General features: G+C 32.5%; 1 protein-coding gene across 1 annotated transcript; it reads right to left on the bottom strand.

Annotated features, from left to right (window-relative positions):
- Nucleotides 1–12,542: 12,542 nt before the first annotated feature.
- On the bottom strand, nt 12,543–18,699 carry LOC110664191 (ABC transporter B family member 15). The gene is made up of 7 exons (XM_021823767.2): nt 18,355–18,699; nt 18,220–18,274; nt 17,933–18,111; nt 17,368–17,825; nt 16,606–17,146; nt 14,747–15,655; nt 12,543–14,109 (listed from the first exon to the last, which is right to left on the bottom strand). The coding sequence occupies exons 1-7, from the start codon at nt 18,565–18,567 to the stop codon at nt 12,712–12,714; spliced, it is 3,753 nt and encodes a 1,250-aa protein (XP_021679459.2). The 5' UTR covers nt 18,568–18,699; the 3' UTR covers nt 12,543–12,711.
- Between the last annotated feature and the right edge of the window lie 1,129 nt (nt 18,700–19,828).

The raw sequence follows: 19,828 nt of genomic DNA, 5'->3' as shown, positions 1-19,828 counted from the left end.
AAAGTTATTTGACCATAACTTGAGTTCTAAAACTCCAAATGACATGATTTAAAAAGGAAAACAAAGATAAGACATAGAAGAACAACTTCCATGAATTAAGTGTAATCAAACAGTGGCCACTTCTTGGCCAATTTGATAGATAAATTCAAGGCACCAGTTCTAAACCTAAAGAAAGGTTCATGAAATCATTTGACACATAAAATGTAAATTACCTAAATGGTTTGCTAAACACATAAGTTATATGAAAATACACTTAGAACCTATGTTTCCATCATATATGAAATAACAATACTATAAATATGTATAGTACATGACATAAAATAATGAGAGTGATAAATACGTAAGTTATGTGAACATGTACTTGGGACTCATGTTCCCATCATAAATGACATGAATATGTACTTGAGACCTATGTTCCCATCATAATGACATGAAAATGGTATAAAGTATAAATAGTACATGAAGTGAGATAACAATATGTTATGAACCCTTAATAGTACATAGCATGAAATAATAAAACTATAAGTGCTTAATAATACTAATTTGCCCAAAGTATACCTAGACTTATGTATATAGCTTGGATCGATTGGTTTACTAATCAGGGACTACAAATTGCAGTACTGCCTACAGGAATAATCATTGATAGACAATATATGTCTGATATAATTATTCTACTGGCTTTATGCCTGCCCGTTGGCCATTGTGCCTGATATGATTTTTGGCTTTATGCCTGCTCGCTGGCCTTGTGCTTGACATGACAGATGTATACATGATAAGCATATGGATGTCTAACTTGTATACTCCCGTGTATCCAATTTTTATAGTCTGTCATAGGTTACTTGGGTACAAATATGAGTAATAAGTCTTAAATGTAATTAAATACCAAAAAATCACAGATATGAGTAATAGGCTGTAAAAAAAAAAAAAATTGATTATATGAAGAGATCCTAATAAATTAATATGCTTCTATGGAGCAACTAAAGTTATGAAATGACTCATAAGTAATAAGCGTTAAAAATTAAATAATTACATAAAGAGACCATTGATATGAAATTAAGAAGACTGAAAATGGAATAAATTATTAGGAAAGATCCCGACAAGTTTAATTGCTTCCAAAGTTCAATAAACATGTAATTGACTCAGAGTCTATGAAATATTTATCTCTATATGAAATTATACATGAAATAATTATCATTGATTGTTTAGTTATTTTTATTTTAAATTATGCACCGCTAAGCAATATGCTTAGCGCGATGAATTGTTTACTCGTGTAGGTATTGGAGAGATTGACCAGTAGAGTCCAGACAGAGATTCTGAGCAGATCTGCACTAGTGTGGGAGTCACCTCAACAGAGTATTTTTGGTAGGGCCCATATGTATTTAGATTTTGTATTTTTTTATTTTTGTACATAAGTCAAAGATGTAATTCATTTTGAGACTGTAACATAAATTGTAAATTATTGTATATGAATTCTATTAATAGAAGTAAATGTGTTTTACATGAATTGATTATATGACATATGATATGATACATGGAAACTAATGAGATGGATGTGACAAGAGGTAAATTGATATAGATTGAACTTATGATATGAAAATTTTAATAGGTAAGTAGTGAAACCTGCCATGCACTAATACAACAGAGGAGACTCTGTCTGAGTCTTCATAAGAATGAAATGTGATGAAAAAAAATTAATACGCAAGATGATATGATTAAATAGACATTAAATTAATATTGTACATGACAAGACAGGACAGGGTGCTCCGGTACCATTGTAGTACACCTTACTCGACTACACTGTAGACGAATGAGGGGTGTTACAGTGAGGGGTAAATTAGGAATAAATGATGCAGCAAATGTTTCCGGCACTATTTTTAATGAAAATGTATTTATTGGTGGATAATCCGAGAACTAATGATGTGATTTCCTTGAATGAATCTAGCACCAAATTTGTGGTATGGAAAATTGCAGATTTTGCCAAGGATTTACTTCCTATTTACTTTAAGCATAACAATTTCTCTAGCTTTGTTCGTCAACTAAATACCTTTGTAAGTATCACCCTTCCTTTTGCTTACCATTTATATGAAGTTTTCTTGTCTCTATTGATTCATTTGAGCTTGAAGCGATAATCTCTTTACTTGGATTTTGATCACTGTAAACCTTGAATTATTGCTGCCCAGATTGAGATTTTAGATTTTATAAATAAATTTATTTTATTTTATTTTTTAGATTTTCCCTTTTTTTTAAAATTTTACACCTCAACAAAATAGTGTGGCAGAATGGAAGAATCAGCATCTCTTAGAAATGGCTCATAATTTGTTACTTTAATCTTCTGTTCCAATTATTTTTTAGGTAGAAGCTTTATCTACAGTAGTCTATCTCATTAATTGACTACCTTCTCAAACTTTACATCATGATTCTCCTTATTTTCTTCTTTATCATCAACATCCTAAATATCAACATTTGCATACCTTTGGTTGTGTTTGTTTTGTTCATTTGCCTCCTCATGAACATCATAAGCTTTCTACTCAGTCTGTTAAATGTGCATTTAGGGGATCAAACTCTTCTACTCCTTTTTAAAAATGATAAGGATAATCGATAGTGAAGAAATCATTATTGAAGATTTTTAAATATCCATTGATGACTAGGAAATTCCAAAAATACAAAAAGATCAGATTTACAAAACCTCCAAGTACAATTTTTTCAAAACAAATTTCATTGTCAAAACTGAAGAAAGAGATATTCAACTTTCTAAACCTTTTGAAACTGTTCATCGTCTTTCTCAAAACTCTTTAAAAAAAAAAACATAGCGATAAACAGTACAAATATATTCACATAAGTTTAGTCCAAGTAGGAATTAAGCCCCGTACAAAAGAAGGACTAAATACCTCCATTCTAGCAGTTCTTAGAGACTCTAAGTTTACAAACTTCCAAGATTTGTTGCGTTGCTAAGTTCAATTAAATCAAGTTTGTGTAGTGGATTGCTATCCAAATTTTACTATTTCTTTAAGTGATAGAAACATTTTAAAATCTCTTGTATTATAAATCAAAACTCACAATTATAAAATGATTGAAGGATCAATCCCTCTTGCTTTGATCTTCAAAATCCATTACAAAGCTATGGTTTCTGCTTTTGCTACAAAACATTATTTCTAAAGCAAAAAAGGAGAAACTTTGCTCCTATAAACAGATCTTACAAAATCCAACACTATCATTCCTAGACCCATTTTATGGAAAGACAAAAACTTACTAGATGAATGGATCTTACAAGGTGCAGTTAAACTTGAACTTCCAGAGTCTTCAAAACCCAATATAAGTATAAGGCAAATTACACAGTATAAATGGTAGAGTTAAACTTAGTTTTGATCGAAAATCTACTAGTTCTAGGTATATAGATGATTCTTAAACATTTGGTACCATAGACTTAGGAAGAATTTGGCAATTACCCTTTGTTATAAACATACCTTCTACAAAACAATCTGAAGAAAGATCATACTAGAGTCTAAACCTTTCCTCAGCTGAAGAATTATCTAACAAAATACAGCCTAGGTTTTCTACATCAGATATACCTAGCACCAGTTTACAAAACATAAATTATACTATAAATATTTCCCATCCAGTTTATACAAATTTACAAATAGAAACCATAGAGCAACAGGTTTCACTTCCAACCTCCCTGACCTTCTCTGCAGTTACAGAAAATGTTGCTAATGAGCTAATTGTTTTACAAAAGGAATTTGCTATAGATAAAAAGTTCTTTGCAAATGATTTTTATTCAAAAGAAAATGAACAGAAGAGATTGTGGTTTTTCAAACATTTTCTACAAAAAAGACATGATATACAAAAATAGTTTTATGAATTTATTAAAACCCATCAAGTTCATATTCTATTTTTTGATTGGTTTGAGATACATACCTCTGAAAATTATATCTCATATCCATTTACAAAAACTTTAAACCCTATTGCAGTTAGAAGTAAAAAACTAGAATGGGAAATCTCTGATGGTAGGAAGGTAGAGTCAGATCATCCTCCTCTTAGACAAATCAAAGTAACCCATTTTGACCAAACTGTAGAGGCAACTGCTTATAAAAAGGTAAATGAGAGTGATTCTATGAATATTAGAAATATTATTCAATAGAATAACTTTACAAATGCCCATCTCCATATCATAGGTAATCAACTTTCTAGAATAGAAGAAGCATAGAAAGTAGTAATTTCCTCTACTGAAACTCCAAAATCCAGTGATACAAAACTAAAAAAATCCTATTTTGACCCTTTCAAGTTTCCAAAACTAGCCAACAAAACATATAAAACAATAAAATTGAGTTCATGCAAGCCATTAAAAATTAACTCAGCAGATTAGAAGCATCCACTTCTACTCCTATAGCACCTGACACTCCCCAGGCATCCAAGAGAAGTGTCTGTTAGTAGTGTGCCCTGGAGCATATCATTCAGTATGTATCTTGTACATATTTTATTAATAAAATGCATTTTCACTTTTCCGTTTACATAATATATTTATGTGTAATAGAAAAGGTCCATTGATATTTTGTTAGAAATTCTATTCTTAAGTTGTTAAAAATATGAGTAACAGTATTTCTAGCACAAAGTATCATAAATTGGTTCACAATCGAGGGTACTTTATAGTAAAGACATGACTTATCCAGAAAGATTGTAATCATGTTTGTTTCCAATGTATTTATATGAGATATAAATAAGATGGAATGATGAGTCTCATGCCATATAACAAACATGATAGGCACTTATGCATGATAAGTAGGCCGAACCAGTGACATTTATGACAAGCACATGAAGTTTACTCTTGTCAATGCATTGTCATAAATCATATTAGTGCATATAATCTTTAGACCTGAGATAGCACAGTTATCTTGTATATAGGTGGTTTGAGTTTGAAACTACTTTCATACTTGTACTGTGTATGGGTATATGACCATGTGTTGGCTCCTACTAGTTATATATGGAGGTAGGTGTTGATCAAGATAGAATCTGTTACCCTAAGTAAATAGGAATAAAATCCTATGTTCATTTAATTGTTCTTAATATTTCAAGTTCCTGGCCAGGACAAATAGATTTAATCAGAAAAGATTTTCTGATGAGAAAAATCTTTTTAATCAAGAACTGGAATTAAAAGAGAACATAATATTCATAACAAATGGGGTTTGACATAAACCATGACTCCAACTCGAATTGGGATTTTGTAACAGAGAGATTCTAGTGCATGGTAACATACGATAAAAATTTCATTTAAGGTATTCGTTATTACTGATTGGGTGGCTATGGCATGCTGTGCTAGGTATTAACCATAGTCTATGAGGGGCCTAAAATGATTTAGAGAAATCATTTATGGTAGGAAAGAGTTCTGATGATATTAAGAGTTAATATCATATCTCATTGCCAATTAGTAATAAGCCTAGTGAGTCACACATATACATAAGTAATCACCAAGTTAAATGTGATTTAATTAATTAGTTAAAGAGTTTAATTGATTAATTAAATAGGTTTGGTTTGCAATTAGATTGCAAAGTCCCTAGCATGACTTGAAACCAAATCTAGGTTGTTGGTTGTATAGTATAAGTTAATTTGATATTTAAAGTGTTTAAATATAAGTTTAATTATGAGAAATTAATTAATAGAGATTAATTAATTAATTTATATTTGATATAAATTGATTAGAAGAAAAGAAATAATTAATTTCGGGTTGAAAACTCAAAATTAAGACATAAGGATAATTTGATCATTTCACAGGGTGACATGTGGTTCCATGAGATGGTGACACATGGCACTATATATAAGCTTGCCATTTGTCTTTTAATCATGTAAGATGAGCAAAGTCAAGATTAAATCTAGGTTTGACACTTGGCACAATGTGATTGGTTTAATTAAACTAAGAGCCAATCAGGAGATGACATGTGGCAAGGGTTTTAAGTGATGACCTAGCTATATAAGGGAAAGGATGAAAGAACAAAATTGCATTCTGATTTTTATCACAAAGCTGCCACCACCTCTCATCCTCTCTTCCTCTCTTCTTCTTCATCTCTCATCAATTTAAAGAGAATTGCCAATATTCTCTTGAATTAAAATTGCTAGAAATCGTTTCTAGTGTCCTATATGCATCTTTAACATCTTTAAAGGCAAAACCTTAATTTCTAATTGATTGGAAAGGCTTGAGAAGCTGTTCAAGGGGCTACCATTGGTGATCTTAGTGTGGACAAGCCAGAGGGATAATATCTGGAGTCCTAAGTGCTTCATAAAGGCACCAAACATAATTACAGTGCATCAAAAGATTAGTGCACATGTTCTTAATTTAATCTAGGGTTCTAATGAATTAATCTGTTAATTCTAAAATCTTAAATGGAAAATGTAGATCCAAAAAACATATTAAAAGTGTTTTAATATGCTGTTTAACATTGAAATCAATTAGGTAAATAATAAATCTTGCATGATGCATTAGACCCTAAAAGAAAATTTTTGAATTCAATGTTCTAAACTACTAATTTTTATGCTTCTGCTCCTTCAGTGTCAACATCCTGGAATAAGATTTAGACTAACAAAACCTTGAAATAAACATACTTTATTGGTAGAAAATAGAACCTCTTCCAATTGCAGCTCTAGACATAGACATAAAAAATAGACTGAACATTCTGACTCAGTCCAAATTCAATGGCTCTACTGTCTGTGAATGGAACATAGATGGCATGTTTGAATACTATATCATTGGTTTGCTCCAGCAAATGACTATGGTAGCAAACGCTTACAAAACCCAAAAAGGTACCTCAAATAAAGCCATTACTGAGCTCCTGATAGCAAAATTCTCAAGACAACTCAAGGGATGGTGGGATTATCATCTTACTCCTGAATAACAAATGGAGATCTTAGGTTCAATCAAAACCGAGGAAGATGGAACACCCATACTTGATGAATTAGGACAAACAATTCAGGATGCAGTAGCCACCCTAATTTTTACAATCTCCTTACATTTTGTAGGTGACCCTTCTCATCTCGAAGATAAAAATGCTGAGCTCCTTTAAAATCTTAGATGCAAAAAGCGCAGTGACTTCCAATATTACAAAAATACCTTTCTCGCTAGAATAATGCTTAGGGAAGATTCAAACCAGCCTTTCTAGAAAGAAAAATTCCTAACAAGACTTCCAACACTCTTAGGATAAAAGGTTAGAAACAAAATCAAAGAAGCCTTTAGAAGCCCAACTCCTTATAATCTGTTAACCTATGGAGAACTAGTCAGTCTCACTCAAAAGGAAGGTTTGAAGATTTATCAGAATTTGAAATTACAAAAATACTTAAAATAGGAAATAAAGAAAACTCACTAAGAACTAGGATCTTTCTACAAATAGTTTGATAAAATCATCCCACAAAAAATCTTCAAAATCCCAACAAGACCCTTATAACAAAAAGACTAGTAAAAAATATTCAAAAAAGAACTCTAGGACTACCAAAACCAATCTTAGATCCAAAATAACTTACAAAATATTATCTATTACAAATGTGAAAAAAAAAAGGCCATATCTCTAAATATTACAAAATAAATAGAAAACTTCAGGAACTTTAACTAGAAGAAGAAGTTATTAGCAAAATAACATATCTTTTAGTTGAAACAGCTAAGAACGAAACCAGTTTTTCAAAACTCACTAAAGACAATGAACCCTTACAAGTACATGAGTTAGTAACTTCCTCTTCCAATTCTAACCCTAGTTCAGAATCTGAACCAAATATAAAACAAGTTGACATGATTTCAAAAAACTAAGAATTCATCTTAGAAGTCTTAAAACATGTTAGAAGTCTTTAATTTTTGGACAAATGCCTCAAATCTTTTGAAGAAAAATCAGTTCAAACACTTTCACTTCTCCCTTTTACAAGTATAAACATATATGATCTCCCATCTATACTTGGAAGGAAGAAAATTTCAAAATAACCAATGACCATCCAAAGTCTCTAAGAAGAAATAAAAACAATAAAAAAATGAACTCAAAACTTTGAAAGAAAAACAAATGAAAGACTAAAAAATTCTCTAAAATTTACTTTCAAAACAAACCTAAGAAGAATCTAAAGGTGAAGAAGAAACTCAAAATATAGAAAATCTAAAAAATATTCTAGAAGATTTTCTCTTTGCCTTAAAATAGATTACTTCTAGGAAATATTTGGTACAAATTACAATCATTTTCTCCAAAGATTTTAATACTAGCACAATGGCCCTTTTTGATACTAGAGTAGATTTAAATTGTATAAAAAAAGGAATTGTTCTAAAATGATTTCATGAAAAAACAAATGAAAAACTTTCAGCTAAAATAATTCAAAATTTTTTATTAGCTGTAAGACTGAGGCCTCTATAGCTTGTAGTAATTTTCTGATCAAAACTTCTTTTGTTTTAGTAAAGGATATCTATCATAGTGTAATTTTAGGGACTCCATTCATCAATCTAATCACTTCCTACAAAGTTAATTATAATAGTATTTATTTCAAAATAATAGGAAATAATCTTATTTTCTCTTTTATAGAAAAATCAAAAATAAAAAATCTCAATCTTTTAAAATCCTGCTCTATTTATGAGAATGAGATTAGTGTTTTGATAAAAGGAAAACAAAAACATTTACAGTTCAAGATTTTTCTCTCCCAAAAATCGAACATCAGTTACAAAATGAGTTGGTAAAATAAAAAATTTCAGATTTCAAAACCCAAATTGAAAAATAAATTTGTTTTAATTTGTTAAATGCTTTTTGGAGCAAAAAACAACATATGGTTGATTTACCATATGAAAAAGATTTTGATAAAAAACAAAGCCAGACTAATACAAATGAATTCCAATCTTGAACAATATTGTCGAATGAAAATTGAAGATTTAGAATCAAAAGGATTAATTACAAAATCTAGATCACCCTAGAGTTGTGCAGTTTTCAATGTAAAAAAAATTCAGAAATAAAAAGAGGAACTCCAAGATTAGTGATAAATTACAAACCTTTAAACAAATCTCTTAAGTAGATTAGATAACCCATTCCAAATAAAAAAAACATTTTAAAAAAATTATACATTGCATTTGTATTTTTAAAATTTGACATGAAATCAAATTTTTGGCAGATACAAATTCGTCTAAAAGATAGATACAAAATTGCATTCACAGTACCCTTTGGACAATATGAATGGATAGTCATGCCGTTTGGTTTGAAAAATACTCCATCAAAATTTCAAAGGGTTATGAATAAGTTTTTCAATACATATTCCAAATTTTGTATTGTATATATAGGTGATGTTCTCATCTTTCCCGATTCTATTGAGCAACACTTCAAACACCTCAAAACATTTTTCTATGTTGTCAAAAAGAATGGATTAGTTGTCTCCAAATCAAAGATTTTTCTTTCCAAACCAAAATTAGGCTTTTAGGTCATTATAATACCTAAGGAACTATAACACTCATTGAGAGATCTTTAGAGTTTGTAAACAAATTCTCTGATAAAATTTTAGATAAAACTCAGTTGCAGAGACTTTTAGAAAGTCTCAACTATGTCTTATATTTTTGTCCAAATATTAATCGTCTAGCAAAACCTTTGCATGATAGGTTAAAAAAAAAAAACCCTACTCCTTGGATAGAATAGGACACTCAAGTTGTTCGCCAGATCAAAAATAAGTCCAAAAACATTCTTTGTTTATATTTAGAAGATCCTTTAGCTCGAAAGATAATTAAAACAGATGCCTCGGAGTTAGGATATGGTCACATTTTAAAATAAGTTGAAAATAGGAGGGAATGCATCGTACAATTCCATTCTTCACATTGGAATGATTGTCAAAAGAATTATTCAACTATTAAAAAAGAGATTCTTTTGATTGTCATGTGAATTACAAAATTTCAAAGTGATTTACTCAATCAAAAGTTTTTACTTTGTATTAGTTGTAAATTAGCAAAAGAAATTTTACAAAAGGATGTTCAAAACATTGCCTCTAAATAAATTTTTGTAAGATGGCAAGCAATCCTTAGTATTTTTTATGTTGATATTGAATTTATTAAGGGAGATACAAATTCCATTCTAAACTATCTAACCAGAGAATTGCTTCAAAGCAGAGCCTGATGGTTCAAAAAAATAAAAGAAAAGCCACAATTCAAAACCTAGAAAATCCAAACCTTATAAAACCAACTTTTTCAAGCCAACCTATTAGATCATGGATTGATATGGTAAATGAAAAAGAAAAAGCCCTTACAAACCAGTCGCCAGAAAAATAGTTACAAATCCAAAAATGGATAGAGTCGCTATCCAAATCTCTAGAACTACTTATGGCATTATAAAATATTTCATAGGTTCAGACTCTACAAATCCAACAAGGTTTGATTCCTAAACTTACTTCAGAAACTCTGGAGAAAGGAGAAAGTTCTTCTCAAAAAATTCTTTCTTCAAAAAGTTTGCCAAACAATTCTCAAATTGTTTTGTCCCAAATAAAAAATTCAAATACTTCTGAATTGTCCCTAAAATCGCATTTTCAAAACATATTGACTATAGATGATGAACTTTATGACAAAAATTCCTCTGTAGCAATTTTAAAAATTTTCCCTCAAGGTTATTATTTTAAGCTATGGGATTTAATAAAACCCCAACCTTATTACATGACAATCCTTGAAGTCACAGAGTCAACCAAATTCAAACACTTTTTTCTTGACAAAAACCATGGTAATTCAGTATATTCAACTTGCCATATACAAAAAATCCTTCACCCTACAGAATGGGGTTAAAAACTTTCCAAATCCAAAACCTTTCCAGCTAGTTTCAAAAGCAAAATAAATCACTGCACAGCCTTTAACTATTGGGATTATCAGCAAGCCTTGTTTAATACCTTTCTCATATAAAACTATAAGAATAGCCACTCTTGGTTGTTCTATTTCAAAACCAACCTTGATATAGAAAAATCCCTTGCTAGTTTGTTCAATGATGGAATTATTTTGGAGCTCTTCCAGACCTCCTCACCCCAAAAATACAAGAAAGTTTCACCTTGTTCAAACAACATTTCAAACCCTCTGAAAAAGAAAAAAGGTTCTCACTTCTTTTCCTTTTCTGTACAATATTTTTCCTATCTCGAGTCCTTGTTTGGTTCCTCGAACTTTTCCTTTTTTGTACAAAATTTTTCCTACCTCGAGTCCTTGTTTGGTTCCTCGAATGCCATTAACAGGATGACATCAATATCCTTACCAGGAGATTTGAGGTAAAATTGTGGGACTCTTTCAATTTCTCAGAAAAAATTTTAAAACCAGTTATTCAAGATTGGCTCAAAACCCAAAACTTTCTATCAATACCTTTAAACTCAAACTTCATAGCCCAGAAGTCACATGCTTTAGCCCAACTTGTAGCAGCAAAAACTAAAGAAAAATACTTTGCAATCATGAAACTGCTTTTGCAAAGTAGGTCTAATACATCTATAACGGATTTAGATTCAGAACCCATCATCGACCTCAGTGATAAAAATGAAGATGACTGCTATGAAATTTTTTTCTCCTATCAGGTGGTCTTCCTCCTGAAGGAAAAAAAAAGAGTACAAAAGAAAATTATTTGGGCTGCCAGGACTGTTCATTTACCTGACAGTTGCTAACTTGCAAAAAACTACAAAATGCTCTTGGCGCGTGCAGACAAGCCACTTTCGACACATGGAGACAAGTTACTTTTACAAAATATTTTCAAATTCAGCTTTGCTCTATTAAAAGATGCTCCTAGCTAGCACCTGACAGACTACACAGCAAAGCACTCACAGATTGCAAAGCAATTTTAAAATTCCAAAACTACCATTTGGACATCTTTAAAAAGAGAACACTTCCTCATTGAATGGGCAGAATTGAAGACAAAGTCTTCAAAAGAGTTGAACACAACTCTGTTAAAAAACCTTCTATTAGTTTTAGGAAGCTTATGTACTGAGCACCATTGTACAAAACTATTCATTTTCTTGTAAACCAATCTCCTGTAACTCCTTCAAAGTCCAATAAAATATAAAACTTTTCAGTAAGTACATAATCTTTTCTCTTTTATATTTGTGGGCATTTGTTCGTACTCTAAGTTTAGTATTTGTTGTTTGTATTATGATTCTTATCATATGTATTCTGATTGGTCAATGTCAGCACTATTTGAACATATCATTGCACGTGTATGACATGTTCTCTATTAAGCTACTAGTATGATTTTTTTCTTTTAATTTCACTTTTTAAGTTGAAGTGTATAATGGGATGTTTTAAAAATTTGAGGGTGTCATAAGACTTTTTAGTAAAATTCAAGAGACGAAAATAAAATTAAGAACATTTTCAATAAGATATTAATATTTTTTTAAAGAAAGTTACAAACTTTAAAAAAAAATTTAAGATTTGTTTAAGATTTTTCAACCGAAAGTTTAAGATTTCTTTCACAAAAGATAGTCCTAGGAAAAAAATTTAAATTACAAAAATAATGGAGATGAATCAATTTTGAAAATATGTTCTCGTAATTGGGAACATTTTAGATAGACATCATGTATATGCAAATAAAGTTGTAATAAACTCCTAATTAAATTAGAAAGATCGGCTTTATTAGCATTATCTCTTTCTTCTATATACACAACTTACATATAAACTTATCATTATTATTACAAAACAAGAAAAATGCCTTAAAATAAGATGGTTCTCATTTTACACCATTTTGATGGCAAGAAAAACCAACTCTATTAGGCTTCCACTCAATTGAATGTATGGCTAGTAGTAGTGGTGCTGTTGTGCGGCGTCCTTTGGAGGCTTACCAATGAGAAGTAAGCTCCTGTGGGTCCCTTTGCCAACAAGGACGAGTGGGTCCCTTGCTCCACCACCTGTCCTTTATCCAAAACGGCAATAAGATCACAGTTCTGTATAGTACTTAGCCTATGAGCCACAACCACACTTGTCCTCCCAACCATCACGCGCTCCAACGCGTCTTGCACCACCTTCTCTGACTGACTATCAAGCGCGCTGGTCGCCTCATCCAATAGCAATACTGTAGGATTTTTCAGTATTGCGCGGGCTATTGCAATACGTTGCTTCTGCCCACCTGAGAGCTGCACTCCCCTGTCCCCACACCACGTGTCATATCCATCTTTCAATCCTGCGATGAAATCATGGGCGTTGGCTGCCTTAGCGGCCTCGATGATCTCTGATTCATCATTTTTAGATGTACCGTACACAATGTTTTCCCTTATAGTCCCAGCAAATAATGTGGGTTCTTGGCTTACTAAAGCAATATGCTTCCTCAATGATCTCAAGTGATATGACTTGATATCTCGACCGTCTATCTTCACTATGCCCCTGATGGGATCATAAAATCTCTCAATTAACCCAATGATGGTTGACTTACCGGACCCACTTTGTCCCACCAATGCCGTTGACTTTCCCGCTTCAATTTTGATTGAGAAACCTTCGAAGATAATCACATCAGGCCTAGCTGGGTATGCGAAGTTTACATCTCGTAGTTCTACGTGGCCCATTATCATTTCAGGCTTCAACCCATCAGCGTCTTCGGGCTCAATCTTTGTGTACCGGTCTAATACAGTAAAGACAGACCCAACAGCATCTGAGCCCTTGGCTAGGTCAGTGGTCATGCTTCCCGCATCAGCAATGACACGGCCTGTGCTTACCAAGATCATGAACGTCTCAAATAGGTCTTTTGCTGTGATGTACCCCTTGGAAATGAGCTTACCACCATACCAAAAATCAAGGGCCCATGTGCATGACATTAGGCTTTGAGAGGTGCCAAGCCCAATACCGGCGAACAATGATTGTCTAATGCTTTCTCTCAGTGGGCCTTCTTGGGCTTTTTCAAGCATTCTAAGGATTCGATCTTGGGAAGAGAAGGCAGTGATGGTTCGGAGGTTGGACACGGCCTCTGCTGCGAGCTTGCTGCTTTCATCTTGGGCTTTGATGGCCTTATGGGACATGCTTTTGAGTAGTACACGCCTGGTATAAAAACAGACAATAATGAGAGGTTGGACTGCAATCATCACAATTGCAAGCCTCCAAGCAATGAAAAGGCCCATTGTGCAGGCTATGACTACTGCTGAGACCGTTTGTACTACAAGAGCCATTCGGTCACCCACTAGAGATCTCACCTGCCCATGAACAAAAATACATACTCAGGTCAGGCCACAAGGGTCCAAAATCTAATATGGTTGAATAATTCAAAAAAGAAAAATTGTATTTTGGCCAATATATTATCATTATTTGGTGAACAAAACTAGTAACAATAGGTTGGCCTTTGACTTCGCCATATAAAGGAGATATCAATTTGATACTAGAAAATTGTCATGATTGGTCAGGTTAAGGCAAGGAATCTCCTCATCAAATGATTAGTTAGGTGCCATATATACAATTTAAAATTAAAATATTAAAAAAAAGGCAGCTGGGTTTACTGTTACAATGATGATAGAGTAATCTTGGAGCTAAATATTAATGTGAATTGGAAGTACAAAGTAGCTTTCAACCATTCAAATTTGGTCCCAATGAGTAGTACTGTGAGGTTCTTAGTAGAGTCAAAAGGCTTGTCAAAATCACACCTAACAACCGAAGCTCAAGAAGTTGACTTTGTTCAATTGGAAAATAAAAACAAAAAAACAAAATTGTTTTTTAAAAAAATTTCATATAAATATCATTGAAAAAAATTCTTTAATTATTCTAAAAATTTTTAAGATTAAAATATATCAAATTTAACTTTAAACTAATCAAATATAAATTAAAAAAATAACGCACCACATTGGCATCTTTGGCCAGTCTAGAGCAAATTGCACCACTTGAGTTCTCATCTTGATCAAACCAGCCAACTTCAAAAGTGAGCATCTTTGAAAGCATCTTCTCTCTTATCCTCTTGGTCAAGTACTCACCCATATATGCAAAATTGTAATGCTGAACGATGTTGACGATGAATGTAAATATGGAGAGCCCCAGAAAGCATAGTGAGTAAATCCTTATTCGCTTCTTAATCTCATCATGATCCGTGTAAAAATATACAGATATCATTGACCCCATTGCAAATGCATATAAGGGTTGAACACCGCCAAATAAAATTGCACCTAAACACCCGAAGCTTGCTTGTTTCCATTCTGGCAAGTTCAAAGCTAGCAGTCTACGAAATGAAGGTACAGGAAATTTTTGCTCCTCCAATTGTATATTTTCTGCATTCACTGAAGCTCGACTTGGAGCAATTGAATTGGCAGAGCTTGTCCTACTCACCATTGATAACCTGCGACTGCTAGTATTATTCATGTCCATTTTTGAGATCAAAGATGAAGAGGGTATATGGTACTGATCATCCTCATTAGTTTTTTCTTTTTCTGTTTGTTGAAGACGTATTAAGGTTGTGTAAAGTCCATCTTCAATTTCCATTAATTCATCGTGAGAACCTGTTTCCATCACCTGGCCATTTTGGACCACGGTAATTACATCCACATTTCGGATGGTCGAGAGACGGTGAGCTATGATGATTGTGGTGCGGCCAATGGCAGCTTTGTCCAGTGCCTGTTGGACAATGCGTTCAGATTCTGAGTCTAATGCACTTGTTGCCTCGTCAAGAAGGAGGATTCTTGGTGCTTTGATTATTGCTCTTGCAATAGCAATTCTTTGTTTTTGTCCTCCAGACATTTGAACTCCTCGCTCGCCAACCTGTGAATCATGTATTAGTATTTTTCATTGGTTGCTAACTAAATCTTAGAATAAAGATGAATGATTAAGATATGCATGTTGTGTAGTTTATTCATTCATCAAGACAAAGATTAAAAAAAGAATTTGAGCCAATCAACTTGCCAATCATTTTATGAAATAGTTATCATTCAACTTGATAAAGTTAAACATAGAAATTTTCGTGTCTTTGCTAAGAAAGTGTCCTGAAAATAATATCTAATAAAGATAATGCCAGAGATGAAAATTTCTAATTCTGACACCCTATTCTAAAAATATTAGATATATAAAAAAAAAATAAAGAAACTTTGTTTATAAATGGGTAGAAAACAAGGAAACATGGAGCGTGTCCTTATCTTGTTCCAATTTACGTTTATGGAATCTTGGGTGGAGGGGACCCGAAGCACTTTCCCACTTTGAAAGGTATCCCTTGCCTTGCTTTACCTTCCTTCTTCTAGGCAAGATTTTCAACAGAAGGTGTATTAATTAAAGGAAAAAAAAAATTGAGAGCGGTGACACTGATAGGCACTGGATTCATACAATCTGCTACCAAATGATGGAAACACTATGGGTGCCCATTTTTAGGACTTGGGAAAGCAATAGCACCTTGCAGGAAGGTATGGGGTCATTTAATTATGTGGGGGTCCATGTCCCTAGCTAGCACACAGTTTGGATTTGAATTTGGCAAAAAAATATATCAGGTAAAATATTAAAAAAAATACAAAATTACAATTCTCAGACAATAAAACAGAAATAATGACTAGGTACAGAGGACATAGAAATAAAATAGGACAAGCAGGGTTGTCGTTTTTTGAAAGAATATGTGAGATCTCAAATTCTGTAATATGCCTAGCAAGCATAAAAATTTTGCAAGTCAAATGTTTTTAGTGTAGTGGTTGTGGCCGTGGCTAGCTAAACGACAAGCAGAAACTAACCTGGGTGTCATACCCCTGGGGCAACTGACATATGAAATTATGAGCATTAGAAGCTTTGGCAGCTTCAACAACCTCTTCCATTGTGGCATCTTCTTTGCCAAAAAGTATGTTCTCCTTAATGCTTGTTGCAAATAATGCTGGCTCTTGGCTAACCAAACCCATCTGTGACCTTAGCCACTTGAGCTGCAACTTATCAATGGCCACCCCATCAAGAAGTATTTCCCCATCAAGTGGGTCATAAAATCTTTGCAACAGTGCTATTACTGTTGATTTCCCTGAGCCACTACCCCCCACCAAGGCCACAGTTCTCCCTGCTGGAATTTTTAGGCTAAAATCTTTGAAGATAATGCTTTCTGGCCTTGATGGATATGCAAATTCTACATGCTTGAATTCTACTTCACCTCCTACGTTTTCCAAAATTTCACCTTCCAAGTTCTCTAGATCTATTCTGGGGATTCTTCTTATCACCTCCATGATCCGTTCTCCCGCTGTACATGCTTCTGACAAGTACTTAACATTGGATAAACCAGCACCAAGGGCCCTAGCGTTCAACAAATTAAGAAACATGAAATTAGACAAAGATAAAAAAAAAAAAAAAAAAAAAAATGATTTGTCTGTATGTTATGCAACGCATTAACTAGCACCATGATAATAAAGCAACCTACAGTAATATCTTTTTATTTTATATTATTTTATTTTACTATAATGGGAAACAAGAAAGAAACCTTTCAAAGATTATACGAAAAGAGAGAAGAAACTTACAGTCCACCCACAGCAATTGAGGCACCAACAGCAAAAACAGTCCCTCCACGAGCATTATGATACATGACCAATCTGCTACCATAATAAGACATAAAAGACCAAATAGCAAAGACAACACCATTACTGCCAATGGCTAATCCCTTTGCCAGGCCCTGCTTGAGCCCCAATTTCACTGAAAAGTCAAGAGCTGCAGAATATGCAGTTACGGTTTTGGATTCACCAACAAAGGCATAGACAGTCCTGATAGAAGATAACGCCTGCTCTGCAATTGTACCTGCTTTGTTGTATTCTTCCTTGATCTTTCTTGCCAAACCCATCAAAGTCCTCCCATACATCAGACCAGGAATAACCAAAATGACAATAAAAGGAAACCCCACAATTGCTAGCCTCCAAAGCAGCAAGAACCCAACAAGATAGCAACCAAAGAACATTGAAGCGTTCATCAAAAGATTTGGCACCTGATTTAACATAAATGATAAAAAATTAATTAGTAAAAAATATTGACATTTCTCAATTTTCCTTGGTAGGTGAAAATTTTTCAATCAAACACCAGAAATAAACAAACCTTCTCACTTAGAACGTCTTGAATTACGAAGCTATCATTAGAGACACTTGTGATGACCTCTGCCGTACTTGTTACATGCAAATCAAAATAACCCACTTCTTGTCTCAGCACCGCTTTCAAATACCTTGCTCTCATTCTTGTAGCTTGCCTCTCCCCTGTCCTTGTCCAACAATATCCCTCTGATATTCAAACAAATAATCCAAGCCCATAATTAATCTCTCCTTAATTAATCCATCAAAACAAGCCAACAAGAATCGTAATTATCAAAGTATCAAATTTGAACCCACCTACGAAACAAACAACCCATTGTCCACAAGCCAAGTAACAGAGCGCCAGTGCATTCTGCCAAAGGAATCCAAAGTAGTTTGTTAGCTTTAAATGAAAGAGAAAGACGAAGTGAAAGGGAAAATAGATTAATTAACCTTATTAATGTTGTGAGAGAAATCACTCTGGAAAGAAGATGCACCGCCAATATTATTCATCAATTTGCTTGTAACAAACAACACAAGCGGGGTGGAGAAGCCATCACCAACAGATCCAATGACCCCAAGAACCATTAAAAACCAATCTACACCATCTGCATGCATGAAAATTGATCTTATGGACCCAACATGGCTACTCTTCTTCTTCACCATTTGAACTAACAATAACTAATTGGCTATGAGCTACAAGTACTCTCCGAGAGAGAGAGAAATAGAGAAAGTCACTGGCTGTTTGCTCCCAAAACGGCCGTGTCCTATGCTGGGCTCAATGTGCAAATATAGAGACCCCTATATATACACACATGGCCATAGGTCTTTTTGTTTTTTTAATTTATTTTTTTTATAATTCAACTCAGAACCAATATTTATATTAGAAAAAAGATGAAATTCATTTTTAAAATTTAAAATATTAAAATTTAATATAACATACTATTAATTTAATTTTTACATTTTAGCATACTTTAAAAATAATTAAATGGGCTATTGGGTTTAAAATTTTAAATTCATGGAATGTGAAATAAATACTTTAAATTAAACTATCAATTTAATTATAATAATATTTCAATATTTTAGGAACTATTTAAATTAACAATTTTAATTCAAATATTTTAGATTTGAAATTATTTAAATCACTTGAATTTAAAATATTATAATTATTAATTCAATGATAATAATATTTTAAACATTTTAAAAATTAAATTATATATAATATTAATTATTTTAAAATTTTATAAATAAAATATAATAAAATTAATTTTAAATTGAATTTGATACTATCTTTTAATTAATATTCTTTCCTAAAAAAATTAATATATTTTGTAAAACATTAATTTCAAAAAAAACGTATCGTAATTTAACATTAAAGCACAAAGCGAATTCAGTTAATCCTGCCGTTTCAGTGATAGCGTCACTAATGACGTTGCTGTAGGTTTGTGGGCCCACTTTGCAATTAAAGCGGTGGTAACTGATATGTATATATCTCTTCCCTTAATTATATTTTAAGTATTTAGCAACAAATTAAATATTTATATAAATTTAAATTTAAATACTACTATAAATTACAGAATAACTCGCCATGTTTAAGTTTTTTTTAGTAAAATTAAAATTAAAAAAAATTATTTTTATTATATTTTAATTTTTAAAATTAATATTTGAGTTTAAATACCAAAATTAAATATATTTTTAATTGAAATAAAATAATAAATCTATTTAAATCTTAATCATAGACTGGCTATTATTCTGTTTAATGGCAGATTGGGCAGTTGAGTCGCTGTCAGCTTATCACACTTAACCGTCACGAAAAGAAAAGAAACGGAGCTAACGTGTAACACGTGTGATGTGTTTTGTGATTTAATTGATTTTTTTAAAAAATTCCTAATTTTTCGATGAGAAATGGCATGTGCGAATGATGATG

This window comes from Hevea brasiliensis, chromosome 18 (assembly GCF_030052815.1).
Source record: "Hevea brasiliensis isolate MT/VB/25A 57/8 chromosome 18, ASM3005281v1, whole genome shotgun sequence".
In the NCBI taxonomy this organism is placed as follows: domain Eukaryota; kingdom Viridiplantae; phylum Streptophyta; class Magnoliopsida; order Malpighiales; family Euphorbiaceae; genus Hevea; species Hevea brasiliensis.
Note: the sequence above shows the minus strand (reverse complement) of the source record. Positions and strands in the feature narration are given on the sequence as shown.